This window comes from Semicossyphus pulcher, unplaced genomic scaffold, assembly GCF_022749685.1.
Source record: "Semicossyphus pulcher isolate SPU_LCO1_2020_fin unplaced genomic scaffold, fSemPul1.0.p SCAF_26, whole genome shotgun sequence".
NCBI lineage: Eukaryota > Metazoa > Chordata > Actinopteri > Labriformes > Labridae > Semicossyphus > Semicossyphus pulcher.
In genome coordinates, this window is record NW_027211700.1 from 2,285,014 (window position 1) to 2,305,547 (window position 20,534).

Genomic DNA, 20,534 nt, shown 5'->3' on the forward strand with positions numbered 1-20,534 from the left:
GTAAAGAGATAAGTGTCTGTAAGTTTGCAAAGGAAAAAGTAAACAAAGGCTCCTCTTGTTTGAGTGCTGTTAATCGATTAGTCTGAATCTGACCTATTAGCAGCAGTTACAGGCATTACAAGAGCTGTATCGAGAAAGGAAATCTTCGAGCTGGTGGTCTGCTTTTTAAATTCAGCCTGAGTTATAACCAGTTAAAAACTCTTTCCAGTATGTTTAATCCTTTGGGTTAATTCAGTGTTAGACAGAGCACTTATTCTCATAGCTCTGGAACAATAAGTTAAGAACATACTTGTGATGCATGTTTATGTTTTTAGGTCTGGCACTGTTCGGCGCTCCAACACAAGTCCAATGGGGTTCCCCAAGGTGGGCTCAGGCTCTCCCAGCTCCGCAGACGTCCCCCAGACGGTCAGCAGACGTCTCTCCACCGGCAGCTCCCGGCCCTACTCCCCCTCTCCTCTCGGTAAGAACAAGTCCGGACATGTCTCTGAAGCAGGACAGCTTTCTGATACCTCTGCCCAGACATGATTTAAAATGTCTTGTGTTTGTGTTTACAGTCGGGACCATTCCCGAGCAGCTGGGTCACTGCTGCTGTCACCTGCAGAACCACGAGGCTCGCAGCCGCAGCTCATCAGGAGGTCAGTTCAAGACAAAACAGGGTTAACCAACATCCAACTGAGCCAATTTGTTCACTAACCATTCAGCTAAAAGTCCTGGCTTTATTAGAGCCTTTGTTTTGATTCTCTCCTGCATGTCAGGTCTTTATTATTGACAAAGTGCGTGAGTCACCATGAGTCAAGGTCCTCTAAAAGGTCTCTGACGTTGTTGTTATATTAACTCTGCAGACGTCTAACAACTTCTTCACTGTTTGTGTCGAGAGGTTTGCTGTCATGGTGACCGTGTTTTTAAGGGGGAAGCTACAGTGCACCGTCTGAAGCGAAGCCTCAGACAGACAGTGAACAGCACTCACTGTCCACAAAATTGGAAAGTCACACAAACAAGCAGATTACACGACCAACACTGAGTCTCTGTGAGAAGTCGCAGGAAATGTTATGAAAGAGATGGTATCGTCACTCCCTGCTGCTATTTTCTCCTCTTGTGCGGAGCAGAAACTGGGAGACAAATGAGTCATGAATGATGTCTCCTCTGACACTGCCAGAGACAATCCAGAGAGTCCATCATCAATCTCAATCAATATGACATGGGCTTATTATACTACGACTTACTATAAGACACTTTGAAAGGATCCTTACTGTGTTTTGAAACCTGTGCCCAAGAATTCCTCGAGTAGATTGCTTCAGCTGGCAGTAAAAAAATGTCGCTCAACGAAAGTGCATCCATTAACAGTTCTTGTTGTTTCCACTGACAGGCTCAGATTGTTATTCTAAGTGTCTGACAACATTACAGAAAGGATCCCTGCAGAGATAGACCTCTTTGTTAGAGAAGAAGATTCTTTGTTTTAACCAAAAGGAGCCTTTATTTCAGCCTCTTTAAAAACCACCAGACTCCATTGACAAAAACAATAATTTTACCTTGCAAAACACAGCAGTTGCTTTGTTCATCGCTGCCTTGATCGGTTTGTTTGTTTGTGTTATTGTGTAACATTAAAGTTCAGATCCAAAACAATATTTATGTTACCCACATAAACACAAACAAACTAGCTGATCAAGGCAACCATGGATAAGCTACTCCTTTGTTTTGCAAGGTAAAATTGCAGTTTTTTTCAATGGAGTTTGGTGGCTTTGAAGAGAGGTTTAACAAATCATCTTCCTCTGTAATAAAAAGGTCTATCTCTGTAGGGATCCTTTCAGACACTTAGAATAACAATCTGAGCCTGTCAGTGGAAACAACAAGAACTGTTAATGGAGGAACTTTGATCCCAATTAAGACGATTTTGCGGCAACTATCTACTGCAGCAATATAAAAACTTTCTGTACCGTTTAGTGATTTAAAATAGCCCCCAGGATCTAAAAAACTTGAATAAACCCCTAACTTGTGCTGATTCTAACCCAGTTCTTCTTCCTTCTTTAGGTTCCCCCGTCCCCTCCTCTCAGCTCCTGGGTGCTCGGCTACAAAGCGCCCCCACCCTCACCGAGGTCTACCAGACCCGGCAGAAGCTCCTCAAGCAGTTATCCGACCCGGTTCAGCCTTCCTCCTCCTCCTGCAGTCACTCCCCGCAGCTCGGCCGACCAGCCAACCTCGGCTCTTCCCCCACCAAGCTCCTGGGCTCCTCCCCGCGCACGTCCGACTGGCTGCAGAAGTCCCCGCTGCCCACCATCATCGGCTCCCCTACTAAGGTGAGTGCAGGAATTATTATAATATGTGCAATACCAAATCAACTAAAATATCCGTTAGTAAAGTTATTTTTTTTTCTTTTAGACCATTTCTGCACCGTTTAAGATCCCCAAAACGCAGGCGTCCTGTAACTTGATGGCTCTGGCGGACAGCCCGGTGCCCACCAAGACGTTGGCAGATGCCCGGGATATCTGCGCCCACCACTGCAGCCCGTACCTCAGTGGGCGCCCAGCTGCCCCCGAGGCAAGCAGGACCTTTGGCAGGTCGGTCACCTTTCTGTTTCCTTCTCTCACCCAGGACTAAAACTCCTTCCTTTTGCCCCCTTGTTTTCTTTCAGTAGCTTTGAATCTTAAAATAAATGCTTGTGATTTGCTCTCACAGTCCTACGGCTTCTCCACCAAGCAGGCTGCCTCTGCTAAATGTCCACTTTCTGTCTTTATAATTGTTTAAAGTAATTGCACCTTCAAAGCATGTTAAAAAGCCCAATTAAATCCATTTGAATCCCAGGTTTTAACATTTAAAATGTGGAAAAGTTCAAGGGTGAAGAATAAGCATGCACGGCACTGTACATGTCAGTGTTTAGAGGACAGGGTGCTAGCTTGGTGTGCAAGCCTGGTCAAATGTAATGGGGAATTTAAAGGTTGGGAGACTTACATAATTATGACAGTGAAATGTCAAGGTCCTCTGCCTGACTCTTTACCCTGTGATGTCATCGTGTCTGCTGTTCTGACGTTATCTGTGTTCCCCCTGCAGGTCAGTAAGTACAGGTCGTCTGTCTGAGCAGCCAATCAGAATCACTCTTGGCGGACAGGCCTATCAGGGCAGCAACGACAGCTTGAACACAGAGCGACCCATGGACACAGGTATGGAGACACTGCTGCACACAAACAATAAGCAGAGCACACTTTCATATGAAGAGGGATAACTGATACTTAAACATCAACGTTTCCTCGTCCCACAGCCCCTGCAGGTCCCAGCGGGCTGGTTCAGGGAGGGTCAGCGAGTCCCCGTACCGTCCTTTTTACCGTGGGTTCACCGCCAAACAGCAGCACTCCTCCCACCTGCAGCCACCTGGGCACACGACCACGCACCACCTCAGGTGAGCATCCTTCAACCTTATGGTATTTTTAACATATTTCGGGGTCAAAATGACTAATGGGTACAAAAAACAAATGTGCTTCATCAACATATGTCCAATTGAAGTTGTTGTTTTTCCCACTGACAGGCTCAGAGACGTTACAGAAAGGATCCCTGCAGAGATCCCTCTTTTTCTTTACCAGAAACAGCTTTTACATCGCTCTCTTTAAAGCTACCAGACTCCATTGACAAAATCAGTGATTTCACTGTGCAGAATACAGGAGAAGCTGGCTTATCAGTGGGTTGATAACCTGGTTTGTTTGTGTAATTGTGTGTTAAACCTATTATCTGTTGGGTCTGAATTAACCATTAAAAACAACAAAGCTACACAAACAAACTAACCGATCGAAGCAGCGTTCAAACGTCAATAGATGAATAATGGGAGGTAAAATTGCAGTTTTTTTCAATGGAGTCTGGTGTCTTTGAAAAGAGTGATGGAAAAGCTGTTTATGGTTACAAACAATCATCTTCCTCTGTAACAAAAGGTCTATCTCTGCAGGGATCCTTTCTGTAATGTTGTCACACACTTAGAATAACAATCTGAGCCCGTCAGTGGAAACAACAAGAACTTTTAGTGGACCGACAATGACTGGGCGCATTTCCCCTAAAAAGATGACATGCAGCCATTATTGACTGGATCACCTTCTTTTACCTCTTCGTCATTTAGACCCCAAATATATAAAGAAACAGGGTGCAAGGTGTTCTTAGTGTAGATATCCGTCAGGTATATTTACCTCATGATCCGCTCTCCCCTCCTCATCCTCCTCTCAGTGGGCTCCAACAGCTCGGCCGGCTCTCTGTGCTCCACCAGCGGTCGGGTCTATGTCGGGTCTCCTCCGGGCATGGCTATGGGCTCCTCTCCTCCAGGAGGTTTCTGTGGCGGGCAGATTGTCACAGGAGCCGAGGGGGCTCCCAGCAGCCTGCGCTACGTCCCCTATGGGACCTCCCCTCCCAGCCTGGAGGGATTCATCACATTCGAAGCCCCAGAGCTGCCTGAGGAGACACTCATGGAGGTGAGGAAAGATTGTATGCCCATTTCAAACAAAAAGAAACGTATGAATGTTTGGCAAACCGTTCTTTTTGTTTACATTTAATCTCCTTGTTACAGCGTGAGCACACAGACACCCTGATGCACCTACGGATGATGCTTTCATTCACCGACTGCGTCCTGGAGATGGCTGCAGTCAGAGCTGGAGGGACGGAGCTCGGCGTGTCGGCCGCCTCCATTTACCCTCCTCAGGACAGCGTGGTGGTGGACCAGATCAGCCAGCTGAGCAAAGAGTGGGGGTAAGTGATAACTAAAGTCTCGTCAGTTATTATAAAAGTCTCACGTTGAGATCTTCAGAGGTCCAAAATGACGAATTTAAACCTGAAAAATTTGTTTCGAGATCCAATTTGACCTGTTTAATATTAAAAATATATACAACCACCTGATGTTTGCCTGAGATGATGCATCCATGACCCAGTGCATGTCTGAAAGGAGACAGACCCGGGATCATAAGCACAATAAAACTTACACAAACCTGTCTGAGTCCTGGGCTGGGTCTCAAATCCTAACATCCGGGATGACCTGAGGATACCTCTAATCTCATGTCTGAGGTGGCTCTTTGTTCACTTGTGTTGTGCTGCAGTGCTCAAGCTTCTCAGTTTGTCTAATTTACTGCTCTTTGCTGCCCTCTACAGGCAGGTGGAGCAGCTGGTGCTCTACATGAAGGCAGCACAGCTCCTGGCTTCCTCCCTCCACCTGGCTAAAGCTCAGATTAAATCAGCCAAGCTCAATCCCTCCACTGCAGTCAAACAAGGTAAGGACACTTCAGTCATCATCTGCCATCACAAGACTTAAACTGGGACCAGTCTGAGATCAAATATCTGCTGTTCTTCGCCTTTATCAGCAGGAGAAAGATGCTTAAACTTACCGGTGTCTTTTAGTTGAACAGTTCAAACACTAGTATTCTTCTGCTAACTAACTCGTCCCTCTCCTCGTCTCCTCTCAGTGGTGAAGAGTCTGAACGATCGCTACAAGAGCTGCATCTCCCTCTGCCGGCGGCTGACCGACAAACTCAACCACTTCTTCTCTGATAAGCAGCGGTTTGTGGACGAGATCAACAGCGTCACCGCAGAGAAGCTCATCTACAACCACGCTGTGGAGATGGTGAGTCTCAGATATAAGTAGAGCATCATTTCCACCAGATGCTGTGTCTTTAAGAGGCTTTAATATCTACGTTTCAGCCTAACAGATGCTCTGTGTGTGTGAATGTGTGTGTCAGGTTCAGTCAGCTGCTCTGGACGAGATGTTCAAGCAGACAGAAGATATCGCCTACCGCTACAGCAAAGCCGCTATGCTGCTGGACGGTCTGTCAAAGATCCTGCAGGACCCCACCGACATCGAGAACGTGGTCAAGTGTGAGTACGAACTTTGCACCCTAACTGAAGAGAGAACTTCTCTTCTGAGAGGCTTCTGCAGTCTGCCTAATGACAGAAGCTACCTTTATTGTTTGTCTTCACGGCTTCTTTAACATGTTCCTGTGTTGGTGTATTTCCCCTGCAGACAAGGCGAGCGTGGACTGCAGGATCTCCTCCCTCTGCTACTGCACCGTCACACTGTACGAGTAGCAGCGCCCACACAAACACACACAGAGGGGCCGCGTCCTGAGACCATCGACCTCCACCCTCACAGAGCCGCCGGTCCCTCCTGTAGCAGTTCAAGCACTTTTCGTTCCCAAGTTTTCATCTGTATTTATCATCATGCTGCATCACGGACTGACCCGCGACTGATGCACATACTTCCAACCAAAGATGACAAACGGATCCAGAAACTGAAGGATGAAACTGGACGAGGACACGCTGCACAGTCAGGTGCAGGTTTTCTTACACTAGAACAGTGGATCTGATCAACACATATAAATAAAGACTGCGTCCATCGTTCAGGATATCATTTGTTTTTTACCAGAAGAAAAAGATGGACGGACTATGAGACTCTTGAAGCAGTTCATCTTTAAAAATCCTGCTTTCTCTGTGATATCAGTGGTTATTTACTCTGTTTAAGTTGTTTTTATTCTTATTTATTGGTTCAGAAGACGGATGTCTGAGTCTCCTGCCTATCTTGAAAACCTCGAGTATTGGAGTGGAAGGAAACGGAAGAAATTAGCGAAAGGCTCACGGCCGATCACTGTAACAGACCCGACTCACAAACAACGTGGACTCTTAGATTAAACTCCTGTTACCGAAACGAGACAGCCGTGTAAGAAAAGGAACCTGTAGATTTGCTCTGTTTTTATTTGTTTTGTGTCGTTAGCCGAAGCACTTTATCGCAGTCTGAGGAGGAGGCGCGTATCTGTTCTGGAGGTAGAAATGTGAAGGGTTTTCTAATCACTCCTGCGCCCACACTGAAAACTTACCTGCTGTGTGTGCACGATCAACAAGTCGACAGGATGCATACATTTCCCATAAGGCCGAGCAACTAGGGAAACTCAGGACAACCAAGAAAGATCGGCTGAAGCTCAAATTTGCCGAGTCTTTACTGTCAAAGTTCAAGTAGATGTTTGATAGATCCTCTTGTTCCTGATTTTATAAAGAGGCCAGACACTGATTTTACACCTGAGGAGCTCCACTCAGTCTGTGATCTTCTTCTAAATCCAAACAAACATAATGGTCCCTTGTAGCTTCATAAATCTGATGAAAACACAGAGCTGGGCAGATTTGATTTGCCGACTTGTTGCTCGTGTTGCTCACAGAGCAGGTGTGTTAAGGTGAATTTGGGGTGACAGTGGTTTAATCTGCTCTCGTGCTCACACAGTCAGATCCACTGCAGGTGGCGTCAGTGCTGAACAACCAATCAGACGCCCACTTTGAACCCAGACAGAGTGAAACCGAACGGTCAGATTACTTGACGAGTTACCTTAATAATAAGTTTCATTTTACTAAAAATACTACAGCTGTTTATGTTCTGTCAGTATCTGTAGCTACTTTTTTTTAACAAGACTTGATGTTTGCAAACTTGTATATATTTATAAATATGTGGTGCATGTGATCCCTCCCTCTCTTTTTGGGAGGGGGAGTGTGTGTGTGTGCGTGTGTGAGATCAGAGTTTAGGGTGTGTTGAAGATGCAGTCAGACGCCCTGCCTGTCAGTCAAAGAGCACAAATCTTTATATGTACATATGAATTTGATACATTTTATTCACGTCTGCCAAGGGGCTTTGATAAGGATAAACTTTTTTTGGCACAACAGGGGTGTGCCAAAGAATAAAATATAACTCATGGCAGCTCCAAAACTTTACAGTAAACTCTTTCTACCAGGACTGTTGATCAATACACACATAAATGTTCAGTGAGACTCGTGAAATTTTCTGAAATAAGCGTGACGTCTTCAGATTTTACACTCGTTTCCCAAAATTTGATGAGACCTGATTTGTCCCAATCTGCACTGCCTGACATCCACTCGGTCCCTCTGCCTCCCCTGAGTCGTCTGCTGTGCTCCCAACAGTGTATGTACTGTATAAATGTATGTATGAGTGTGTATTTATATATAATATACACACGAGCACTCGCCAGGTGTGCATTAAGGCCAGTATACATTAAACGATGGAAAAAGGAGGTGCCTTCTTCTGGTGCAAGCAGACGTAGGCCTACTCCTCTGTACAGGTGTGAATAAATTCTTTTTCAGTGTAAAAATGTGTATAAATGCATTCACGGGCACCATGCGGCCTGTTTCTCTGATGTACTGTTCTTTTTCCTACACATATCTGGGTTTTTAAGTTCCCCTCTTCCTCGTCATGAGCACTCTGAACCACACAAAGCCTTTTACTGCACACAGAGTGAAGAGGGACAAATAAAAGCTGATGGAAACCTTTGCTTTGTACCGTTTCATCCATGGACTGTCACTGAAGTTGGACTGTTTTAGATAACGCATGGGTACCAACCAAGTCTGCATTTTACCCTGTAGAACCTCTAGATTATTGAATGTATGTACCCCGTTGTTTTGCGCCTCTCCAGCTTGACCTGAATGCATTTTGAAGAAAACCCCGCTGTCAGTCACGATCCTGAAAATGCAACACTTTCCAAGCACCGATTTTACAAAGAGAAATGTTAATGTTGTGTCTCTCACCACGGGGTGTCTCTCTCTTTTTGTTCTTTATGGAACACAAATACAGTCTTTGTTATTAAAAAGAGAAAAAATAAAGATTCCCGGCTGTGTGTTTTTCTTTTCAAGCTTATTTCTCTTGTGGGCTGCAATTTACAATTATCCACATGATAGATAACTCTGGATTAATTGTTTACTCTATTAAAAAAGTTAAACACCCAAAGACTCTTTTAGTCATGAAACCAGCTGAAATGTTTGACATTGTTGCTCGGAAAAATGAGCTAAATGATTAATCAGATGTGAAATATATTCAAATTTGTATTCATTAATCACTAAATATATTTGACAATTTATCAAAGAGTAAACGATGGATGATGATAATAAACAAACTCTACACATCTTTGAAATTGACATTTGGCATTCATCAATTAAATGATATTGATTGTTTTTCTAATCAAATTAATTCAATTTAAACAGACCCAGAGTCAGGACAAGAGGTAGAGTTAAGAGATATTTTAAATACGTTGCCTAAATATGTAATTTAAAATTGATCCTTTGTTATACCTTGATATAAACCCGTGTTACTTAGTTTGAGACAAACAACAAACAAGACAACGTGACAAATCAAAATAAACCTAAAACCAGCCAAAAGTCCACATCTCACCGATATGTGTTTTAAATACTTCCTAGAGCAGAGGTACCCTCCTGACAGAATATCAAGTTTTGACCATAACAGATCAAAACTGTAAATAGGTCCAGGTCCGGAGACGACGGCAGTTGGGTCCGGATCCGGACCGCGGTCCGCCGTTTGGGGAACGCTGTCCTGGAGTGCTCCTTCTTCAGCCTGTAGCTACGTCCTTTGTTATTGTTGTGTTGTGGAGGGAGGAGCTCAGCAAGCTACGCTCTGTAGTTGATTGGTTCTTGCATTGATTGACAGATAGAGAAGCCAATCGCTCATGCCGTGTCTGACCTCGCATTCATGTGGTGTCGGAATAATCGTAGAAATGATTTTCCGACTGCGAAAATTAATGTGAAATCTACCTAGAGTCGGAAAATAGCTTGGAAAGTGGGAGAAACGCTTAGTAACCGATTCGCCGAGTTAACAGACTTGACGTGATGTTACGCCAAAATGCGGAACAAAGTAACTGTTAATGGTTAAGTACTTTGTATTAATCAACGTTTTTATGTCAATTTGCCATTCATAAAACGGTATTAGATTGTTATCATTAGATTCTGCCCACCTAGATTACTTCTTAGCAATAAAATACTGCATATTTTTATTGTAGCGTCCATGTTTTTTTTATATTACGATTTAAAAGCTCGTGAACCAACTGATGTCTAGGGAAAGGGACCATCCGAGGCGTACTTGAATGCACCCTAAAGAGTTTCCACTTGCTACCAGCGTTAACATCTCTGGCTAAAGAGGATCAGTAACTCTGAAAGGTAAAAGTTCACTTTGTTGTAGCTTGTCTTCAGTAATTCCCTAGGTTCATATCTGATATTTGTTCGTATATATGCTATAGCTCGATATCTTACAACAGACTGCAATGCTATCACTATGATTAGCAACCGAGCTAAGCCAACTTCAAGGTTGATGGTGTTTGATTGTGAAGAAATACCAGTTAGCTAGCTATACATTTATAGAGACAACGATGCTAACAAGCTCTGGTATTAACTACGTACTAATCGATTATAGAGAGTATTATTGTTGTTTCCTTCACACAAGATTTAGGTAATGTTTGTGTAAAGAAAGAGTTACAGTAGTCATAGTTATATTCAGTCATATTTACACAATATATAGTTATAGCACTGATTTAGTTGCTAAATTTCGGTAGACTATTCTATCAGAAGCTAACGTTATCTAACCTATAATTGACTTGGTAAATAGATTAAAGCAAACAGGAAGTAACAGCTTGTGACAGAGGAATTAAAAGGCTAAAAGGTCCCCAGTACTGAACTCTATGTTAAAAAAATACGCTGTTATAATCTGGAGTAGACATTGTGTGATTTTGTATGTTTATTTATTTGCTTTTCTATGTTTTCTTTTAACATGGGCAATAATTTTGTCATCAGCGACTGCAGACATTTACACGGTGGCTGAGTGCTTGTGCTAATTAATGTGCATAGTCATGAAAATAAAACATGAACATTTTCTGTTAAAGATGTCCCGAGAACAGCTGGTCGTGCAGCGGGCCAGGAAGTCCTTCCAGACTGGGAAAACCAAGCCTCTGGAGTACAGGGTCCACCAGCTGAAGAGCCTGCTGCGCTTCATCTCAGAGAGACGGGGGGACATCGCAGATGCTGTCAAAAGAGACCTTGGAAAGGTAAAAAAAAAAAAACAGAATATGAAAGCAGGAGATGTTTTCAACATGTTGTTCAAAACAAACATAAAAATGTGTAATTTACATTATTTCTGATTTATTGTTTCCGTTGAAAAGATAAATTGACAAAAGGAACAAGTACTGGATACTATCTCTTCTTCTGCTTTCAGAGTGAGAAGGGGACGGAGCTGTTCGAGACGCTCGGACTGGAGGGAGAGATCGAGCTGGCTGTGGAGAAGCTGGCAGAGTGGGCGGCTCCTCGGCCGGTAGAGAAGAACTTGCTCACCCTGACAGACGAGGTCTACCTGCAGCCAGAGCCTCTGGGAGTCATGCTCATCATTGGGGCCTGGAACTACCCCTGGGCTGTCACCCTGCAGCCGCTGGTCGGAGCTATCGCTGCTGGTACTGAATTTAAGTCCATACGAGTTTTAAGATTACTGTACAGGCAATATTAAATGTGCATTGGCTATGGTTTAGCCCTTTAAAAATTGACTTATAAATTAATTATACTTGAACATTTTTTACTGACACCTGACCCAGTAGACCAGAAAACAATGCAGCCACAACATGCGTTCATTTCAGAAAACACATATTGATATATTTTTTTAATACACAGGTCTGCCTCTGTGTGTCTCTCTTTCATCTTTCAGGTAATGCAGCAGTGATAAAGCCATCTGAGGTCAGCTGTCACTCTGCCAAGGTCATGGAGGAACTTCTCCCTCAGTACCTCGACAAAGTGAGCCTCCTGCTTTTTGTACCTTTATCTACACTGACTGTAAAAGTACAGGAGTTTTAATGACTGTACTCTCTGCAGGATCTGTACCCGGTGGTGACGGGTGGAGTGTCAGAGACTCAGGAGCTGCTGAAGCAGAGATTCGACCACATCTTCTACACAGGAAACAGCACGGTGGGCAAACTGGTGATGGAGGCTGCAGCTCGACACCTCACCCCGGTCACCCTGGAGCTGGGAGGGAAGAGCCCCTGCTACATCGACAAGAACTGTGACATCACCGTGGCATGTCGGTCAGTCTGTACAATGTGCAGAAATGCTGTCATTAAGGGAGCTCTATTCAACCTTTAAAGTAGGAATGCAACGATCTGATACTGATATTGGATACCGGGCCAATCTGTTTGATTCAATTTCTTTTTTATTTGCGTCCTTGTGCGAGTACTACATCTTCCGTCATTACTGGACCAGGTGGCCATTTTGCTTGAAGAAAGAAGAAGTATGCTAAAGTGTTAGCTTAGGAGGTATTTCATGCTTAACAACCAACGAGTTGTATGGATACTTGTAATACCTGCAAAGCCACAAGCCTCTACTGATTTCCTAATTTCTAACATCCTTGTATCCTTCCCTTGCATCTTAAAGGGCCAGTTTGCCTATTTTAAACTCAGTCCTGTCATGCTATTATGGGGAGCTAACGCCATTATGGTAGAGAAAAAATGCAATTTTGCTCTGTGCGTTTGGAGGAGGCTATCCGCTTCTCCAATGGGCCTTGGAAAACCTCCGCCAGACTACATAAAATGCGTCATCTGGCGGAGGCCAGGGAGCTTGCAAAACTACGATTCCTCATTCTAGGACGCCCGCCTCCGATGTCATGTCTCTTTCAAAATCAACAGGTTTGAAATGTAGACCGCAGACCTGAAGATTTTTTAGACGATGAACACATCTATTTATTGAAATTGTTGAGAAAAATGATGCTTGTACAAGGACCTTTTCTGTTTGGCTCACTGCAGCCTGCAAGCAGTAAGCTGCACTCAACCTTTCCTAATACATTTGTAAGTTATATACTCTATCTGTTATGCAAATTAGCCTTAGCAACTAAGCTTCAATCATTGGCTAAAAATGGATGGAGGGAAGCGACGGTTTAGACTCCGCTCCCTCGTCGTTGGTGGAGGGACAAGTCCATGTCCACAGCCACTCGATCTATCCAATGAGCGTCGTCCACACCCTGTAAAAAAGATCCTCCCTGCTCTCAGCTACTCTGCCTCCAACTCTTGAGATGTTGCGGGATGCAGCCTAACTGTTACTTTTTGGGAGATTCTGGAACTCCTTATATGGAGTTTGTTCTTCTCTCCGCAACCTTGAACTTTATCTAGGTGATTCTCAGTCAGCAGTCTCACCAGAACATCCTGCTCTGCCAGGATGTCTGTGATCAGTCAAGCATGTAGCAACTTCCTTTCACACTCTAAACGGAGGCCTAAGAACCTCTATGAATATTTGTGCTCTTTAGTAAGATCCATCTGAGTGACTTAGGCTTAAACTCTCTCATGTATTAATCCATCGTAACATGGGACTAATGATTCAAACCATCACACCTATTCTACAGGTTACCTCATTCTGTAGGTTTTGTGGGCATAATAACAGATGTGTTAACACGGCGCTCAGGGGGGACATTTTTAACGGTTTCCGACCTGACACGATCCACAGGTATGTTCCCGTCGTATTTCAGATTCTGTCCCGCTCTGAGCCGTCGCCTGCAGTGAAACGGTAGTATTTCACTCCAGTGTCTCTCGCTGGGCTGTTCTTTTCAGAGGGAGGGGCGCAATGCATGCTGGGTGTTGTAGGAATGTAGAATGGGCGAAACCACAAGCTGTTTATACAACTTCCACAGCTATGATGCCAATTTCAAATGTTATTGCTTCTATGGATTACAGAGAACACCATGAGAGGTCAGAGAGGCAGAACCAAGCGTGTTCTTCGGCTGCATTCAAATATAATCTTTCACCTTTCTGCAGGCTTGTGCAGAGGTGTGAGCGCTGCACGTTTATTTGTGCTTTAGGACATAAACTTGCTCGTTGAGTCTGGGAGGCGGAGCAAACTACAAATCCAACTTTTTATACCTTTAAGGTTTGTGTAGAGACACGGCTGTTCCTCAAACAAACTGATGAGCTGATCTGTCTTTTCTGCATCCAAACTCACCTAATTGACATTTTCTATATTCCTTGACCAGCTGACTTTGCTACAAGCTGATTGGCTGTTAAAAAGATGACATGCCTTTCATTCTAAAACCAGCCGCTGAAGACTTGAGAAGTTGAGTTGCAGGCGACGGCATCAGCTGGCCTTGAGTTGAGCTGAGATGGGGCAGTTTACGATGCTGCAACTTTTCTCTTCAACAGTCTAAAACTTTCTTGTACCAAATGTTTGGTCTGAACTGGGCTTTAGTCCCTCCCACCGGGGGATGGGAGCAGTGGAGAAGGTGAAGAGAAGGGAGAGAGTAGATAAAGCAACAGGGAAAAAGACTTCTTTGCTTCAGAGTAACTTTGAAGCAACGTAAAGTAAAAAAATATGTGTGTTGAATTAAAAGGGGGTTACTTGATAAGACAACATTTTTGTTTTTACCGCACGCAGTCGCATCACTTGGGGAAAGTTCGTCAACTGTGGTCAGACCTGCATCGCTCCAGACTACATCCTGTGTGAACCGTCCGTCCAGAGCCGAGTGGTCGACGAGCTCCAGAAGAGCATCAAGGTGCGTCTAAATTAAGATGTTAATATGTTATTTTAAAGGTGGTGGTCTGACTGATTTTGATCTTTCAGTTAGAGTTAAAGGTACAACAATAGCTTGATAACATAGGAGCTAGAGTTCACAACAACATGATCGAATTGTCTGTGCCTTCTTTCCAACACTCTATAAGTTTATGTTGATGATAACATTCTGTACATCTTTAATTTCCCACATTGCAGGAGTTTTACACAGAAAATCCAAAAACCTTTGAGGACTACGGACGCATCATTAACCAGCGGCACTTTAAGAGAGTCATGTCTCTGATGGAGGGGAGCACGGTCGCTGTAGGTGGAGACAACGATGAATCACAGTGCTACATAGGTATGGATCTGTTTTGATCCATGAAAGCTTTTGTACATTATGTTTTTTTTTTACTAATGTATATAAAGTAAATTCTTGCTCGTACTATAGAATGACCCTCTTGTTCTCCTCGCAGCGCCCACGGTGTTGAAGGACGTGACGGGAGAAGCCAAAGTGATGAAGGAGGAGATCTTTGGGCCGTTGCTGCCCATCATCTCAGTGAGCGGTGTGGACGAGGCCATCCAGTTCATCAACGAGAGAGAAAAGCCTCTGGTGGTGTACGTCTTCTCTCATGACAACAAGGTAAGCATCACAGAACTGCAGCTCAGATTGTGTTTGTTGTCTGTCAACAGTAGCTCGTAGCTATTGTTAGCCTCAGGGGCTACAATGTTTACTGTTGCTTGAAAACACTGTCAGCGGGTCCGTCTTCTTTTGGACTTCACTCACATTGGCTTTTATGGTTCTGCAGCGAAACTACTGATGTTATCATCTGGGTTTTAAATCTTAAATATTAAACATCCATTTCCTTCCGGTTATCCGGGGTCGAGTCAGGGTGGCAGCAGGCCAGACGTCCCTCTCCCTAGATACATTTTCCAGCTCCTCCTCGGGGATCCCGAGGCGTTCCCCAGCCAGACGGGATATATTATCCCTCCAGCGGGCTCTGGTGTGCTCCAGGGTCTCCTCCCAGTCGAATGTGCCCGGAAAACCTCCACAGGGAGGCGCCCAGGAGGCATCTTAATCAGATGCTGGAACCACCTCAACTGGCTCCTTTTGATGCGAATGATTAGAGGCTCTATCCCCGAGCTCCCTCCGGATGTCTGAGCTCCTTACTCTATCTCTAAGGCTGAGCCCAGACACCCTGCGGAGGAAACTCATTTCAGCCGCCTGTATCCATGACCTCATTCTTTCAGTCACGATCCAAAGCTCATGACCACATGAGTAAATTGAGAGCTTTACCGTACGGGTCAGCTCCTTCTTCACCACGACAGTCCGGCATAACGCCCGCAGTACTGCTGATGCTGCACCGATCCGTCCATCAATCTCAAGATCCATTTTACCCTCACTCGTAAAGACCCGAGACACTTGAACTCCTTCACTTGGGCAGTACCTCTCTTGCAACCTGAAGGGAGCAATACTAAAGTGTCTGATATTATGAAGGTGGATCTAATCTGGGGAACCAAAGCACTCCTGATACCAAAAATCGTTGTTCATAAGCAGAATCTGTTAATAAGGATGAGTCTGCATGCCGCTCAGAAGGTTTCTGATTTAATATGTAAAGCCATCACATTACCAGATAATCTCGGCGTACGTCTTTACCGACCGAGCGCCTAATTTAGATCTTTCCTCCGATTGTTTGGAGGGCTTTAATTAGAGTTTAATCAGGCACAAAACTCCAGTACATCGAGCCCGACTTAGAGTGATAAGCTCCGTGCTCTGACCCGTCCTCTCTCTTTAACAGCTGATCAAAAGGGTGATAGCTGAGACGTCCAGCGGAGCTCTACTGGCCAACGACTGCCTGGTTCATTTCACTGTCAGCGCTCTGCCCTTCGGAGGAGTTGGTGAGTGTTTAACCTTCTTATTTACAGGACTGAGCCCGACACACGTTCACAGCTGACTCCTCCTCCTACCTCTCTGCTCAGGTAACAGCGGTATGGGATGTTACCACGGCCGGCACAGCTTCGACCAGCTCAGTCACCTGCGCAGCTGCCTGATCAAGAAGCTGAAGATGGAGGGAGTTAACGGCATGCGTTACCCGCCTCACACCGCCAAGAAGCTCGGCTGGGCTCGATTCTTTCTGCTGAATAGGGTGGACGTGAGCAGGATGCGACGCATGGCCATGCTCGCCATGTTGGCTGGTCTGGCAGCGTTTGTGGTTCAGGTAAAGGAACTAAAATACACCTGTCCTATTTTTTACAGATCAATAGTTTATATCAGGTTTCCTGGAAATTAGGTTTGGTACTTCTATATATTAGATTATATTATTGGATTACAGATGTTCATCTTCAGTTTATAAGCACTTTCCAATTACATTTCCTTGAAAGAACGACTAAATTCAAACCCAATTAAATGTTTATTTGTTATTCAGTTAATATTTTTTCTTTAAGCGCAGACTAAGGGACTTCCTTGATTTCGTTAGTAGTCTAATAAGAGTAAATTTGAAGTGTATCAATCGATCTCCATTTTCCCCATGATTAGTAGCACATTATGTTGACCTTTCAGGAACCTTTCTATGATTACTGTTGTACACTTGAACATAAAAAGGGACTTCCAGTTATGCATAGGTTTTAAAATAAACTTCACTCCACTCTGGAGATACACAAACACAAGCACATCAGCCTAGCGTGGCGGCCCACTGCCGGACATCTCGTCCTACTGAATGACGCTTGTGCACCTGTGCATCCTAAATTTTCATTTTCCCCACAAAAAAACCTGCTAAAATATTACTGGTGCTTTTGTACATGAATATAAATCACATGATGACTGAACAAAATAACAGAAATAAAACATGAAACATGGGGGGGGGGGGGTACCCAGTGTCCATTTATATGCTTCGCATTACTATAGGTCCCACATTACACAGATACAAATGAGTTCCTTTTTTGGAAACTAACTAAGACCCCATGTTCTGTGAAGTAAAATTAATGTTTTTGTCGATGGAGTCTGGAGTCTGTTTTCTGGTTTGAAAAAAAGCATCTGTGGACGAATTTATTAAAACAAAGAAAGTACCAATAACACGTCTTGTTACTTAGTTTAGAACCAGTCAGAAAAGACCGACTTTGAAGTCATATTTTCAGTAGATTGCTTCAGTTTCATACGACAGAGTATTAGGGCCTCACTAAAGAAAAAAATAAGAGATTATGTAAACAAAGTTGTTATTTTAAGAGAATAAAGTCGTAATAATACGAGAAAAAAGGCCTAATTTTAGGCTATGGTTAGCATATATGCTATTATGAAGGAGAATATCAGAAGAAGCATAACTCACTTAACTAACAAGTGAGCATGTTTTGAAGTCATGCTTGTGAATGATTGCACAGGAGGCTTAATACAACTTCGGCAGGTTCTATTTATTGAACACACCCGGTAGCATGAAAGTATAGCATACATTATAATATGTATTATAACATCCTACGTAGTAATGCCCAAGCACATTACACATCTTTATGTATATGACGGTACTTCAGGTTTCACAAATATGAAATGCTTAATCTTTTGGCACATCAGCACCACTTCGTCATAAGTGTCAGGACGCTGAAAAGTGATGTAATTTGAACACGGTTTGTGATTTTAGTGCAGGCGGCTGGCTGCACTAACCAAGGTTAAACCTGAAGCTGTTCAGTATGAATCAAAGTCACCGTAAACAGCAGGAAGTGTTCATGTTGTTGTAACATTTAAAAGACCTTTGGATTGAGTTCATGTGTTGTAACAGTTGGATATCTGTGTGATGATTGTTTACAGCTTTTTAAATAAGGACAAATACATTTTCCCAAGATACAGAGAAATCAGTTCTCCTCCCCCCCACATACCCACAATCCCACAGTCCTGGCCCCTCACACAACAAAGGCTGTGTCTCCTGCAGACAATGAGTGGTGTTGTCCAGGAAACGCCCCCTCATCTACCCTCCCTTTAATTACCCAGCATGCTTCACTCCACCCTGCTAAATGGCTCCTTTTGTTGTGGTCCACCCCACCACCTTTGTTGACATGCACACTTGTCAACAGTCAAACTATCTGTTGTGTTTCAAACTGTGTGTCGTGTTTCTTTCAGAGATTCCTGCGATGAGGATGATGAGCTGACGGCCTGAGGTGAACCGTGTGCAGGTGGCCGCAGACATTTAGTGAGAAACACACCCGCCTGATGTGACTCATCGATACATATCATTTCTAATTCATGCAGATTTTTTTGTCTTATATACATCCTATTTAAAATGCCTTGAGCATTTCCTGTCTGTTACACTGAATTCTGCTATTGTAGATTTAAGTGTTGTACTTGAATTTTATAGAAATGTAATCTGAAATCTTTGAAGGTGTAAATGAAGATTTAACTTTATGAAACGGTAATAATGAAGCTGGGAAGCCGAGATGTCATTGATGCACTTCATTTCACACTTTAAATCAAAGCACACATAAACTTATTTAACATTAATACTCACAGTCAATATCATGTCTGCTTTTGTTGATGGCAGTCATAAAGTTTCACTGTGGTTCAAACTTTCTGCAATTAAACTCCCGACAAAAAGTTTTTGTTGTTTTTCACTTTGTAATAATCTGATTTATGAGCAAGAATATTTGAGCCAGGCAGAAGGGAATAAAAAAAGATGAGAAGGTTTGTTGGGAACAAAGTTAACATGTCAAGAATACATTTACAAATAAAGTTTTGATGTTATTATCCAAATTGGGACATATTACATCTTAACATTTACATTTTATTGTAGACATTATAAAGTATTGTTGATGTTAAGACATTCTCGACAGTTCAGTTCAGGTCTGTGTCATTTTAATCTTATTCTCAACATTTCAACTTAAATTCTAAAACTTTAACTTTATTTTAGACATTTGGACTTTTTTCTTGATACTTCAATTTATTACTTGGTTTATTCAGACCAAGTAATCTGATTGGATAAGAGGCATTCCATGAGTGCTGATAGAACATCGCTGGGACTTTTCACTCTGTGTATCACTCCGCCTCAGCCAGGTGTTCTGAATATTGTTAATTAACATCACAGCAGACCGATACATTGATCAGGCTGATACCTCTGAACCACACAGCAGACTCTTATTTCACTGGCTGATGTTAAATTAAAACAAACAGGTAAATGTACATGATAAAAACTGATCTGTGGTCACCTGTAGACACAGAGTGCAGGAGAATGTTTGGGTTGCTCGGCAACAAAAGTCCAGTTTCAGTTAAATTGTGGAGCTAGTTGAGTTGGTGGAGCAAATAGTAGTCTGCTGTTGATGAATACTTTTTGTATATCCTGTTGTATAAAAGTGATATATCGGGGTCGTGATGTCCTGAATATTATGATCGGTCAAAGCCACGAGGCCGCCGCAGATCGTCACAGTCGTGATGCTGTTCACAACGTCAGGTGTGATATCGCTGAATTAATTTTATTCTTTAAATTTCAACTTTATTCTTAACAGTTGATTCTCCACTTTTCATGTTTATTCTTAATATTGAAAATATATTCTTATCACATTTTTTTTCTGATACTGAACTTTTGATTTTATTATTGAAACTTTTACTTTATACTCACATTTTGACTTTATTTACAACATTTTGACTTTATTCTTAAAATGCACAAAAGAAGAAAAATCTTCCTCCTCTAATTTTTTAATGTCTGTCACTTCTGTAGATTTAATTACTTGATCAAGACGACTTTATTAAAAGCAGCATATTATTAACAAGCTCCCAAATTATTGTAATGTTTAATAAGCTGTTATTAAGATACACTGACTTCCATAAAGACGCTACGATGATAAAACTTTATTATCAACATCAAAGCAAACGAATAACCACAAACAAGGTATAAATCTTTTATTCAGCGTGCAGCTTTGAATGAATGTTGTGTATTTATGTGTGTGTGTGTGTGTGTGTGCGTGTGTGTGGAGGTGGGTCAGACGTTATCAAGGCTCTCAGTGTTTGAGGAGGTCTGAATGAAGCTGCGGGTTACAGTGAGTAAGCCTCCCTGTAAACTGATCCTGGAGCAGCCTGCGAGCTGAACTCTGTACAATAAGGTCACTCAGTCAGTCAGTGTGTCTGCAGCCTGTCGGATATCTGAAGCGCTTTCAGATCAGATCAGTGACGGAGTACTAAACTGATATTTTCTGGAGATTATCCACTGGTTACTTGTTTGCCCCGAGACCAGGTAAGTTAATTTTTTACTTAAATTTTAACA

The 20,534-nt window shown here is 43.0% G+C and overlaps 2 protein-coding genes across 2 annotated transcripts in view; both read left to right on the top strand.

Moving 5' to 3' along the window:
• ulk2 (unc-51 like autophagy activating kinase 2) overlaps positions 1–8,625 on the top strand; it is a 46,793-nt gene extending 38,168 nt beyond the window's left edge. Inside the window, exons 16-27 of the mRNA XM_069676587.1 lie at positions 315–460; positions 555–635; positions 2,029–2,294; positions 2,377–2,555; positions 3,046–3,155; positions 3,254–3,391; positions 4,201–4,442; positions 4,538–4,716; positions 5,113–5,231; positions 5,424–5,581; positions 5,697–5,832; positions 5,978–8,625. Coding sequence (XP_069532688.1) covers positions 315–460; positions 555–635; positions 2,029–2,294; positions 2,377–2,555; positions 3,046–3,155; positions 3,254–3,391; positions 4,201–4,442; positions 4,538–4,716; positions 5,113–5,231; positions 5,424–5,581; positions 5,697–5,832; positions 5,978–6,042 — 1,819 coding nt within the window. The 3' untranslated portion in view covers positions 6,043–8,625. The remainder of the gene's footprint in view (positions 1–314; positions 461–554; positions 636–2,028; positions 2,295–2,376; positions 2,556–3,045; positions 3,156–3,253; positions 3,392–4,200; positions 4,443–4,537; positions 4,717–5,112; positions 5,232–5,423; positions 5,582–5,696; positions 5,833–5,977) is intronic.
• Positions 8,626–9,892: 1,267 nt separating this feature from the next.
• LOC138604588 (aldehyde dehydrogenase family 3 member A2-like) lies at positions 9,893–18,934 on the top strand. The gene is made up of 11 exons (XM_069676534.1): positions 9,893–9,954; positions 10,674–10,835; positions 11,003–11,234; positions 11,483–11,568; positions 11,647–11,855; positions 14,185–14,302; positions 14,518–14,659; positions 14,775–14,941; positions 16,098–16,197; positions 16,279–16,517; positions 18,404–18,934. The coding sequence occupies exons 2-11, from the start codon at positions 10,674–10,676 to the stop codon at positions 18,416–18,418; spliced, it is 1,470 nt and encodes a 489-aa protein (XP_069532635.1). The 5' UTR covers positions 9,893–9,954; the 3' UTR covers positions 18,419–18,934.
• The last annotated feature ends 1,600 nt before the right edge of the window (positions 18,935–20,534 follow it).